The sequence below is a fragment of the Tupaia chinensis genome, unplaced genomic scaffold (genome assembly GCF_000334495.1).
Source record: "Tupaia chinensis unplaced genomic scaffold, TupChi_1.0 Scaffold000111_1, whole genome shotgun sequence".
NCBI classification, from domain to species: Eukaryota; Metazoa; Chordata; class Mammalia; order Scandentia; family Tupaiidae; genus Tupaia; species Tupaia belangeri.
The window spans coordinates 82719-96196 of NW_006159575.1; the positions used below are offsets into that span (position 1 = coordinate 82719).

The 13478-nt window shown below is 42.4% G+C and overlaps 1 protein-coding gene across 1 annotated transcript in view; it reads right to left on the reverse strand.

The window, feature by feature from the left end:
• Window positions 1–10399, reverse strand: part of FRZB (frizzled related protein) — a 36163-nt gene extending 25764 nt beyond the window's left edge. The window contains exon 1 of the mRNA XM_006143834.3: window positions 9310–10399. Within this exon, the coding sequence (XP_006143896.1) occupies window positions 9310–9772 (463 nt within the window). The 5' untranslated portion in view covers window positions 9773–10399. The remainder of the gene's footprint in view (window positions 1–9309) is intronic.
• Between the last annotated feature and the right edge of the window lie 3079 nt (window positions 10400–13478).

Sequence of the window (13478 nt, forward strand, 5' to 3'; positions counted from 1 at the left end):
CAGGAAGGAGAACTACTGTCCAAGGGCCCTATTGCAGTTAGATAGTGCCATAGAAATTGCCATTGATTCTTTTCTTGATGCGATAATCCTAGAAGATGGTTATTATAAAGGTCTTCTGTGTTCTCATTAAGAAAGCGCCTCTAACGAATAGCACTGGGTGCCCTGACAGAGGACCAAGCTGAGAGATGCCGTACCTCCCTATGCACTCTATTGACAGTCCAATTCTGTACCGTTATACAAGAGTTTTATATTTGCATTAACACTTTATGCTTAAAGAGTTTATACCTCTATTTATCCAAGCAGAAAATAGCATGCTTTTTCTGTCCTTTCTCTTCATAGATAATATCGACACTAAATTAAAGAAAGAGGGTTTAATATTGTTTTAGGACAGTAACACCCACAATGACAATGAATAAATTACTGATACTGTTCCAGGTTTAGTAACCATCATCTGGTATTTAAAAAGCTATATATCAAGGACCAGCAAGGGGCATGGAGATTAAGCACTAGATCCCATGTGGCCTACTGTGCAATTCAAGTCCCAAACCAGGTGGCTTGAAAATCACACTGAGCACATACAGGAACATGCCCAAAATGCCAAGAGGAGACTGGAGGAGAAGAAACTGAGGCATGGCTGAATTTCTCACTTTCCCTTTCTGTCTTTCACTAGTGAACGCACATGCCCTATAGCAAAAAAGAAAATGAGTAAATAAAAAATAAAAAGCTATATCCACAGTAAGCCACCCTGTGGCTAGTGGATAAGGGAGCTGGACTGCACATGGCCCATCACATTGTTCAAGTCCTAGACCCAGCAGTTTCTAAAACATGGGCACCTGTGCATGCCCAAAAGCCTGAAAGGTACGAAAACTGGAGGAGAAGGGATTCCAGCATGACCATTCCCCATGACAGACACTTTTTTGTTTTCCTCCCTTTGTCTCTCTCTGGCAAATCTTGCACCCTGTGGCAAAATGTTAAAAATTTAAAAAGAAAGAAAATGCTATTCAAAAAGACAGCAACCAACAAAAAAATAACCAACAAAAGTAATTCTAAACATTTTGTTCCACTTGGGCATAAACTATTAATTTCATGACTTTTATTCTATTCAAATACTTTATTTATAATATAGGTATTCAAGTATTATAGTAATATGCCAATGGTGGGGCCAGCAGATGGCGCAATGTTTATGTCACTGGACTCCCACATGGCCAACTGTAGTTTGAGTTCCGGACCCAAAGGCTTGACCAGACGTGTGTACATGTGTGCTTAAGATCCTGGGAGGAGAATGGAGAAGGGACTATGGTGTGGCCATCCTCCCAGGGATGATTTCTCACTTTCCTTCTCACTATCTCTGTCTCTGTCTCTCTCTCCCCAGCAAGCGCATACGCCCTATGGCAAAAGCCTCTTAAAAGAAAGAAAGAAAGAAAGAAAGAAAGAAAGAAAGAAAGAAAGAAAGAAAGAAAGAAAGAAAAAATGTGTTTCTATTCCTGAAAAGTAATCATGTGATAAAATGTATACAGTTTATACAAAGATAATCTCCTTATAAATGAAGAAATTATATTGGTCCAAATTTAAAATGTTTAGTGGTCAAAGGCTGAAATAAAAATGAAAAATAAAACTATACTCTTGGAAAAAAGAAAAACCCTTTGAAACAATTAAGCCAAGGAGAGTACATTCCTTCTTTCATTCTTATACAAATGAAAATGTTTCTCCTCTTTTAAAAACACTCACAAGTCAACTTTTTAAATTATGAGGGGGGGTGGTCTTCAAAAAGTTCGTGGAAATTACATATTATGAAATCCTATATATGGCTTTTAAAATTTTTTTGCATCAAAATAAATTTGCAATTTAATTACATTTTTCTAAAAAATCTTTTTGAAGTCCCCTCATAGAAGAAAGAAAACACAAATGTTCTGATCATAATTTTTTAAAATTTGTTTTCAAGATGTTAAATTTAGTAATTCTGCAAACAAAATATCCTAAATTAAAATAGTAGTTATTGGAGCCAGTGGAGGGAATAGTGGTTATGTCACTGGACTCCCACATGGACAACTGCAGTTTGAATCCTGGATCCAGTGGCTTGAAAAGCATGCCAGACACATGTGCATGAGTGCTGAAGATACCAGGAGGAGAATAGAGAAGAAGGGATTTTGGCATGGTCTTCCACACTGGGGGATGATTTCTCACTTTTTCTCTCATTGCCTCTGTCTCTCTGGAGAGTACATATACCATAACGCCAAAAAAAAAAAAAAAATTGAAAAATTGATTTTTTTAAAAAAAGAGAGAGAGATTTGCTATAGGGTACATGTACTCACCAGAGAGACAGAGAATGCAAGAAATCACCCCTCCAAGAGGTATGGCCACACCACAATCCCTTCTCTTCTAGTCTCTTCTCACGATTGTGGGCACATAGGCACACACGCCAGTATGAGTTTTAAGCTGCCATGGTTGACTACGTAGGAGTCCAGTAACATAACCATTACAACATCTGCTGGTCTCAGTAGATATTATTAAAAGAAGGAATTTAAATGATGTAGGGAAGGTTTGCCATGTAGGGAATAGAACTGTGGATGTACCAGGGTGAGAAACCCCAGTTCTCATGGAGGAAATTGAAAGTCTCCCAGTGTGGCTAAATTAAAGGGCAAAGTGAGCAGAGAGAAATGAAGAGCAATAGGAAAAGGTAAGATCGTGAAGGATAGAGGGAAAGACCAAAAAACTTAAGCAACAGATTTGTATTTCAAGAAAATCCTGCTGTTGGACTATGGAGGGGAACACGGAAAGTAAGAGTATCCCCTTATGCAAAGCAGTGAGGCCCAACCTAAGAATGTGGCTCTGGAGATGGAGGGCAGTTTGATTCAGAGCAGACCCAGTAGCACTTGATACTTATGTATTGAATGTGGGGAATAAAGAAAAAGTAGAATCAAGGCTGACTCCCAGGCCTGGACAATGGGTTGTGCAGTGGCTCGCAAAGATACAGAATATACTATAAAGCCTCTGGGGCCACCAGTTTCCCACCTGTTAGGTATGAGGCTGCACAGCTGGAGGTGAGCACCGGGTGAGTGAGCTAAGCCTCATCTGTATTTACAGCTGCTCCCCATCGTGCTCATTACTGCCCGAGCTACTCCTCTCCGATCAGCAGCAGCATTTGATTCTCATAGAAGCTTCCAGATGGGACCGTCTAGTTGCAGAAAAACAAACTCGGGGGTCCCACTGATTCTGCATCATGGTGAGTTGTATAATTATTATTTCATTTTATATATATATATATTTGAAGAGGTTTTTGCTATAGGGCGCGTGCGCTCATCAGAAAGACAGAGAGAGACAGAAAGCAAGAAATCACTCCCTGGGAGGATGGCCACGCTGCAATCCCTTCTCCATTCTCCTCTCAGGATCTTGGGCATGCACGCACATGAATCCAGCATGAGTTTAAGTCACCAGGCCCAGGACTCAAACCACAGTTGACTACATGGGAGTCCAGCGACATAGCCATTATGCCAACTGCTGATTCCTATTTCATTATCTATTACAATGTAATAATAATAAATGGTATGCACCTGAATCGTCCCAAAACCATGGCCCACAATCCCCCTCCCCCAGTGCCCTTGTCTGTGGAAAAATTGTTTTCCATGAAAACAATCCCTGGTGCCAAACAGGTTGGGGACCTCTTTTAGAAAGGAATTTCTTTGTGTATGAGGGTGAGGAAATGGTGAGTTCACTCAGGGGCATGCTGAGACCAAGGGGTTTGGGTTAGACATGAGACTGGAATGTATGTCCTCTGCTGTGTCAAAAGCTTAGTGAAACGGTAGTCTCTTATCTCCTGGAATCCATTTTCCAGGGCCACCTTTTATCCTCTTAAGCCATATATAAATGGGTTTTCAAAGCACAACTTAAAAGAAAGAAAAACTTTTTTTAATTGCAATCTGATAGGCAAAAGACATGGATTCTCTGTACAGTTAGAATCACATTTTTTAGTAAGAAAGTGTAGTGTAGAATGGGCTCTCTTTTTCATCTTTTTCTCACAGTAATATTAATTGGGGATGATCACTTAGAATCTCAGTTTACTCTGACTTCCTCTTCTGCAAGTGGCAATAGCACCTACCATGAAGTTGTCAAGAAAATTACATTAACATGCATAAAGGTCAGTGCCTAGAACATGGGTGTTAAGCTTTCATTATGTCGCTGCCAGTATCCCTGACATGTCCTCTCCCCAATTTTGATGTTGTTATTTTTATTAAATGTTTATTTTTTAAAGAATTATTTATTGAATTTAATCTTATTTATCTTTGTTAAGAATTATTTTTAAATTTCATTTTATTTATTCATTCATTTATTTTAATTTGACCAGAGAGAGATACAAAGAGGAGAGAGAGAGAAGGAAAGCCACCAGGTCTGGGACTTGAACCGTGGGAATGTGGGAATGTCCAGCACCTTAATCACCATGCCACCTACTTATTTATCATTATTACTATTACTTTAATTTGACCAGAGTAAGACAAAGAAATAGAGGGAAAGTAAAAAGGCAAGCCACCAGGCCGAGACTTGAATCATGGATGATTATGTGGGAGGCCAGCACCTTAACCACCACAGCACCTTCCAGCCCCTTGTTCAATGTTTATTCTGTGCTTTACCATTTGTCAAGTACATCACACGAATATTTCTTTTGTTCTTCACAAACTGTAATGTGTATGTCAAGTGACTTGTTCAACATGTAAAACTAGCAGTACATCTAGTATGCCTGTAACTTTAACGTTGTGATTTTTCTTTAAATTGCAGAAATATACCCAATTCTTAATTATTTAAAACTAAATTTCTAGATGGTGACTTGATCTTCTCTATCTAGACACCAAGTAGAAAGAGAAAAGTCAAATATAACAGTCAATTTTGCTATTTGTAAGTTTGGTGGAAATGACATCAAGTGTGAATTATGAAAATAAGACTTGGGGACTTAATTAAGACTCTACTGCCACTCATAATTAGGTAAGCTCTAAAAGAAGCTATTGGGTTGTTGGAAAAGTCATGACGCATTTTTGCATAGAAAAACATAGAATCATGTTTAGGTTCACATTAGAATCATGTTTTTTCTCTAGTTCTAATCTAAAATGTGCATTTCGTCTTTCTATTCCATTTTCCTCCTCCTATCACACTAAATAATTCTGCTTCCTTCTTGGTATTTGGCCCCTCAAATATTTGTATACCCAAGCTGAAGAAAAGGCTGCCTGTTCCTCTGAGTGGAGAAATGATTAAACAGCAGTTCCTGCATGTAAAACTTGGCACAGCTCTGCCAGGCGAGAGAGGGCCTGCAGAAATGTGTTGAGCAAGACCTGGGGTGACAAGTTAGCACTACCATGGAAACCAGCGATGACTGAGGGGTGATTATAGAGCCCTTGGCATGGCAAACTGTAGGTGTTATAGAAATAGTTGAGTATCAAACGGTAAGCTTCACAAATGCTTGATTTCTGGGTTTCTGTAATAAACTATTTATAATTAACATTCATTCATTGGCCTTATTTTTTCCTGCCACTTCCAGAAAGATTTGCTCTAGAGTCTGAAGTCAAAGTTAATTTGGGTTAGACTGTTAACTTTGTTTCCAGAAGGAATACCTGCTTTCCTAGTTAGGTTCCAGCGCAAAGTTTCCCAGAGCTGAATTGAGAAAAGTTCTAGGCCCTATGTGCATTTACCAACATAACCGTTTCAATAAACAACAACAAAAATCAGTGGGTTTGTTATAACAGAGATAATAATAGTAAAATGGCAACAATAGCAGCAACAGAAATTCATTCCGGGCTTTTATGTGCCGGGTACTATAATCAGTGTTTCCTATGCTGTTCAATTTCATCTTCACCATGCTCTTGGGACACAGACGGTTTGTTCTCATTATAGGTAAAAAATCTTGGAGTCAAAGAGATTATATAATTCTCCTATAGCAACAGTTGACATGCAGAAGAGTCATGATTCAACACTTGGTCTGCCAGACTCCAAGCCCATACTTTCTACTCACCATGCAATATTAGATTTGACTAAATGCCCTAATTAACTGACTGACGGATGAAGTGAACTGAGTTCTCAAACAAAGCACCTGTGCATGTAGCACACTCTACAACGATTGTAAACAACTGTAATTGTAACCAACTGAAACAATTGTAAATACTGTAAACAATATGGGGCCAGCAGATGGCATGGTAGTTAAGATGCTGGACTCCCACATGGTCAACCATGGTTTGAATCCCAGACCTGGCAGCTCAAAAATCATGCTGGGTGTATGTGCATGCATGCCCAAAGTTCCAGGAAGAGAATGGAGAAGAAGGGACTGTGGTGTGACTACCACCCCTGGGGGGGGTGATTTCTCACTTTCTCTCTCCGTCTCTATCCAGCGAGTGCACACTACCTACAGCAAAAACCTAAAAGAAGAAAAATAATAAACAATATGAATATTTATTAATAATGGTTAGGATGTACCCTGTTCTTCTTTAAAGAGTGTTTGACCTTACTGTTTTAAAAGCAAAAAGGAGTTTAAAGCATTATTCCATTTTAATATGATTTTGCCTTGTAAAGTACCCTAAGCTTGTCTGCAGAGTCATAATGAGCAAACAGATCCCCGTGAATACTCAAATCTAAAAATCTTCTTGGCATTGAAGGAATGTGAAAGATTGTCTCATTTTATTCAGGGAGACCTTATTTTAATATCTGGCTGGATAGATTCTAGTCATAAGACACAGGGACTCTGTTTTACCTGGAGGAAGGAGGAAAAAAAATAGAAAGAAAAGAAAAATGTGCTTTGTGAACTATCATATCCCACTGAACCAAGGAGTGCATTGCATTGTAAATGAAACTGGCCCCATATGGTAGTCCCTAAGTAATTCCAGGTGTCTGATAGTTTGACCCAGCATTGGGAATGTAATTTTCAGCAAGCTGGCCCTGGGAGCCAGGGGACCCTTCAGGCTAGAATCCACCCTTTCACTCCCCATTGCTACCTCCTGATTCAGCTCCAGCTTGTCACCAGCCTCTGCTTCACACTGAAAGTTAGAGGAGGCAGGAGACCATCACTAAAATATAATTGCAACTACTGCCTACCCCAACTTATATTTCTAGCAAGGATGCTGTCAGCAAAGCAAACACTATGGCTTCTTGGAGAAGCTCAGAAATCAGGTCCCATGGACTGACAAATTGCTTCCATGCATGTCCTATGTCAGTGCCTCAATGAGGCAATTGTTCTACTTTAGTCCGTGGTGAGAGGTAATTCAGGGACTGTTCATGAAACTGCTTCCTGTCTATATTGACTGTGGAGTTTTGAGAGTTGTCAACCTTGCCAAACCTCACTCATTCAAGGTCCATCTCTGAAAAAGATTTAAGAGCCATTTTTGTTCTCCAAGAGGAAGAATGCATTTCAGTGTGAGCCGTTGTCACCTTTTCCCTAGCCCCTGGTCTAAGAAGAGTGCGGCATTCTAAGTGCCTCTCAAACAGGGGCAACAACAGCACTGAGCTCTTCCAGAATCTGCAGAGCCTGTGAGGTACGTGAGCAAAGGCTCAAGGGTGGCCTTTTACCCCAAAGATTCATGAGAAATGCACTTCTTTATGATGGTTTTATACAGTCAGCTCTCATTTCTTCATTAAAATCAAGAAGACAATATATACTCTTAAAGAGTAACAAATCAAGTGGGGTGACCACCAAAAAGTTCTTGAAATCTTTCCGTTCAATTTTTTTTTAGCTGTCTGTACAAATACAAACTCTCACTTTAGGTTAAATGAGTCAATGTGCACAGAAAGTAATTTTTCTGAATCAATTCCCTGAAAACTAAGAATTATTACCTAGAAAAGGGCTGGGGACCTGAACCTAGGCTGAGCAAGTTGAGAGACAGAGAAAGACATTTTTTAAGAATTATTTTATTTTGTTAATTATTATTATTTAATTTGACCAGAGAGAGGCAGAGAGAGAGAGGGAAAGTGGGAAAGCAAGCCACCAGGTCTGGGACTCAAACCATGGTCAGACATGTGGGAGTCCAGTGCCTTCACCACCACCCCACCTGCCAGCTCCAAGAAAAGAAAATTTGATGCTGAAGAAATGAAGAGAGATGGAGGTGACCAAGTCACCATGTCTAAGAGCAGAGTAAAAAATGCTTTATTTTTAAAATATTCAAAGGGTAAAATGTGGAGTTTGGAGCAGCTGGCAAAAGTGATATTGAGTTAGAATCAAATGGACCATCGTGAACTAGGTTTAGGGAGAACCTAAGAGTTACGAATGTCATAGTTAGACAAAACTCTAGTGAGAAAGCAAGCAGTAAATGATTCCATTAAAGGCAGAACTGCAATAGGGTTTTATGGTAGAAGAAGACTGAAATGAATATATGGTTGATGCACACACAGAGAAAGATATAGAATAAGGTATAGAGAAATTATTTGCAGAATATGGAAGTGCGGTAAGGAGTAAGATTAAAAATAACATCGCACTAGTGTATGATAACATGCTTAAATATAGCTCCTTTCATCAATATGCCATTTACCAAATGACTTCAAGGCACATGTGAAAAGAGCCCAGTAATTTCAGCCCATCAGGCCGAGGACTGAAGCAAGCCACAGAAGCTCATTAGCAGTGCATAGCCATTTTTCACAGCTGTTTCAACCTGGAATGTTAGAACAATTTATCTCATTGAAAGGCAAGGGAAATTTAAGGTGAAGGTAATTGCTCAAATTGGATTTTGAGCAAACACATGCCACCAACATCTGTGAGCTGGAGCAAGGTTACTGAAATCATCTTGGCCTTTTTCATTAGAAGGAAAATAGGGCTTCAGTTTTGTTTTTATACCGTCTTAACAAGCAGCTACCACACTAAAGATACAGAAACCCGAAGACTGAGAGTGCAGGAGAATCAGGCGAGAAAGTCAATGACTGTGAACAAATGAAAGTAAGAGAAGAGCATCGCTGCACAAAACGTGGCGACTTTCACATGTGAGGGGTAGAAAGTGAAGGCTGGGGTGCGTGATGGGGATGGAACCCACGGAGGGTTTCAGAAACACGGATCACCTACTGGACTCGCTCATCGGTTTGGAAGGGAAGTGAGGCGAGATTAAAGGGGGGGGAAATAGTGCTTGAGGAATGATTAAGGGAGAGATTAAGATAAATGATCTGAAGAGAAAGGACAGAATTAGTAAAACTGAGAACCTGGAGGTTTGCGCGCTCTCTGGTAAGCACATGTGCCCTATAACAAATAATAATAAACAGAAATAAACAAATGATTCTTAAAAAAAATAAATAATACTGAGTTCCAAGGACTCCAGGAAGCGAGAGGACGGGGAAGGGCGGCAGTGTCAGACTCACCCGCTCCGTCCGCGGTCACGATGGCCTCCGGAGAGATGCACACGCCCCGATCGTACACCGGCAGCTCCTCGCACGCCAGGCTCTCCGGCCACGAGTGGCGGTACTTGATGAGGATGGGCTCGCAGCCCTGCCGGGCCCGCTCGCACACAGACTTGCAGGGCTTGATGGGCTCGTGCTGGAAGTCAATAGTGCAGATGGGCGCGTACATGGCACAGAGGAAGAAGAGCAGATCGGGGCTGCAGTGGGTGCCCAGAAGACCTTCGAACTGCTCGATGGCCAGGATGGCGTTGGCCTGGGTGCTGTGGTGCAGGTGGTTGGGCATCTTGGTCATGTTCCAGGGCAGGGACTTGCACAGGGGGATGGGGACGGGCTCGCAGGCTGCAGCTCGGGCTCCCGGCACCCGCAGCAGGCAGAGCGCCGCCGCGGCCAGCAGCAGCATCCCTCCCGCGCTGCCCGAGACCATGATTCCGGCAGGATGGGGCAGGGTGCAGCAGTGCAGTGAGCGCGAGCGCCGGCTCCGCTGTCTCCTCCTCCCCCCTGGAAGCCGACACAATGATCTGGGAGCTTCTCCTCCCCCGGCAATCTCACAGCTCTTGGATCAAATTCCCCCAATGGGGTCCCACGAGCTTCGCCGAGCCCAGCCGCCGCCCCTACCCGGGACTGCCTTTCCCGACGTCTAAGCCTTCGGGGACAGTAGCATCTATTTATTCCTCTCCTTCTGGCAGAAGCATCAGACTTTGAAGCGCAATCAGATAAGGAGAAAGCGAGGGAGAAATGAAAACAAAAGTGGAATTCAGCTGTAGTGGTGGGAGCTCCGGGCTGTCACGACCCCTGAATCACCAAAAAAGAAAAGGAAAAGTGCTAAAAGCAGCATAAGCTGTCTAACGTGATAAGGTTGACGGGATTGGAAGTGGGGAGGCAGGAGGAGAAACCAGAAAGAAGGAAACTCCTAAGGAAAGGGAGACAGTAAGTTTGCGAGTCCTGTAGGGCTGCGGCGACCGCAGCAGGAGCAGGACCGCGCGGGAGGAGCCTCGCCAGGAGTTCTGTGCCTCTGACCCCCTGCTCTTCACTTTCCTACCTCGAGCAGACGGAGCTCCGCCCCCGGGCAGTCGCTGCGCTGCAACGCCTGCCTCTTCCCAGGAAGGGAGTGGGCGTTGGAGCTAGAAAAGGTCGGTGGGCTGCAGGCGGCGAGGAGGGAAGCCTTGGCAAGCGGCGAGGACGCGATGCCCCCAGACAGACGCGCGGGCTTGAGCCGTGCACCTCTTTCCCACCCCCACGCTGGGCAGCCCATCTTTGGCCCCAGAGAGGATCCGCCAGCCCCTCTCGAAAGGGCCCACCCCGATTCCCCACGGAGGAGCCCACCCGCACGCTCCCTGGTAAAAGTCCTTTAAGCATTCTGCAGCGGTTCCTCTGCGAGTATGGGCTCTGGGAAGAGTCAGACCCGAGGAAGAAAGGCTTAGGCAGTGCCTCTTGAAATGCCCAAGTCGCAGAAAGCACAGACCCCTGCGAGCAGCCCCGGAGCTTAACTCTCAAGAGTTAGTGACCAGAGGGCTGCATTTCCAGGAACTACGGGGGCCGGAGGGATTGCCCTTCATTAAAAAAAAAAAAAAAAAAAAAAAAAAAAAAAAAATGCTATGAATGCTATGTGCCATTACAAATAGGCCACCAGAAGCAAGAAATAGGTTTTATTTCCCCCTTCCTAGTAGTGTTTTCTTTGCCCTGAGAATTAGAAAATCTGAATTTTGTTTTTTAAGCTTAAGAATGCAAACTAACCGCTTTAAAACACTTGGACATTTTTTTTCTGTTTGCTCACTGAAACAAAATTACTTTTATTATCTAACTATTCTCACCAACAATTTGACCTAACACTTGGAATAAGTGTGTAGGAAAGCTGTACGACACAGGTAATGACGATGACGATGAAGACGATGATAACAAGTACATCCTTTCTATCCAGATGAGTTCAATCTAGACTAGGAAATAGAAAACAGATCTGCTCCTGGTCAGCTTCTTCCACTAATGAGCTCCCTTTCTCCGCCCTCTCCCTACACCCCCTCCGTCTTCAACCATATTGTAAATGGAATGACCTGCAGGGCCCCAGCACTAACCCTTTCAAGGGGAAATCACTGAGCAAAGGATTGCAGAATGTCAGAAAACGCGGCCTTCTTTGAAAAGAGATGGAAACAACATCTAAAACAAAACAGGAAGTCACCTTTGCTCAGCACCATGAAAATGTTTCTCTGCTTTAACCCAGACATTTCTCACCATCAATAATAAGCAGAGAAAATATTTCTGCGATACTTCCTAGCACACAAGGAGATGCTAGGTTCCAGTCTCCACCACCGACTTGACTTATGGAACTTTATTTCTAAAATGACTATAAATAGTAGGGGGTTTTTGTTTTTGTTTTGTTTTTGGAGAGGTTTTTTTGCTATAGGACACGTGCGCTGGCCAGAAAGACAGAGACACAAAGTGAGAAATCATCCCCTGGGGGGATGGCCGCACTGCAATCCCTTCTCCTCCATCCTCCTCTCAGGATCTTGGGCATGCACACACACGCCCAGCAGGACTTTAAACTGCCCCCTGGGACTCAAACCACAGTAGACTACATGGGAGTCCAGTGACATAGCCATTACGCTAACTGCTGTCCCCATAAATAGTAGTTTGTGACTATAATTTTTTGAAAGGAAATTTGTTACACTTGGGGTTGGGGGTGGGGACTCAACAACAACGGATGTCACACAGGGAGTCATTTAGTTAATATACAGACTTTGCTTGGTCTGCAATTATTTAGTGGGACATAAGACAATATCAAAAATTATATAGATCGGGGCTGGCAGGTGGCGTGGTGGTTAAGAGCACTGGACTCCCACATGGTCAACCTTGGTTCAAGTCCCGGACCTGAAAGGTTGCTTTCTCACTTTCTCACTTTCTCACTTTCTCACTTTCCCTTTCTCTCTCTCTCTGTCTCACTCTGTTCCTCTCTGGTCAAATTAAAATCAATCAATAAAATCAATCAATAAAATAAAATAATTATAAAAAAAAGTAAAAATTATATAGATGAATTGGATAAAAATGATTCAGCAAGCAAAATTTAGGAAAAAACAAATTATAAGAACAGTCAATATTAGAACATTTGGGACTAGTCTATGTAAAGAAAATGTAACAGAGTTTTTAAAAGAATGATTTATTTAGTTTTTTTTTTAATTCATCATGAGAGAGAGGGAAAGTGAGAAAGCAAGCCACCAGGTCCAGCACTCGAAGCACCACACCCTCTACTGGCCCCTTGTAACTGAGGGGTTTTTTGTTTTGTTTTGCTTTTTAGAGAGATTTTTATTATAGGGCGCATAACCTCACCAGAAACATACACAGAGAAATCACCCTCCAGGGAGACCTTCTCCTCTGATCTCCTCTTGGGATTTTGGGCATGCACACACACATGCCTGGAGTGAGTTTCAAGCCTCCAGGTCCAAGACTCGAACCGCAGTCGACCACGCTGGGAGTCCAGCATCTTAACCACTATGCCACCTGCTGACCCCATAACTGAGATTTGTAATAGAACGTAGAAGATGAAAATATGTAGATTGTTTGCTAAATACATTTTCCTGTTTATCTTAAAATCTTACAACCTAGGAAGAAATAAGCTTATCATTCTATAACTATCGGAAATAAAGTATTTTTCTTCCCTGTGCAAAAGTCGGCTATTCCCTTTGTCTAACAATTCAAATTTGTCGTTATCAAAACTTAAATTGTGCTGCCTTTAGGAAACCTTGCGAGTACCTTGCCTGATTCTGTTCACCTTTCTAGTTAGTTCCCCTTGGAGAGTGTTTGTTTTTACAGACTATTTTTAGCACCTTCCAATTTCTTACTTCAATTTTTTTTCTTTTATTATTTTATCCAGAATGCTCTGCTTTCCTAACTAGCATGTACTATTTTTGAAAAGAGAATTCATCTTCTAGCTCTTTTTTTGTTTATTTCTTCTGAGAGAGAGAGACTCAGTGAGAGAGAGAGACAGGCATCCCTCTCAGGGCCGTCACACCACGATCCACCACCAGACGCAGCCAGCCAAGATCATGGGCACACATGCAGATCTGGCCTGTGCAGGAGGACCTCAGGATGCAAGCCAGAAACTGCTCATGTCACTTCAGCAGTAAAACACTGCATTCCTG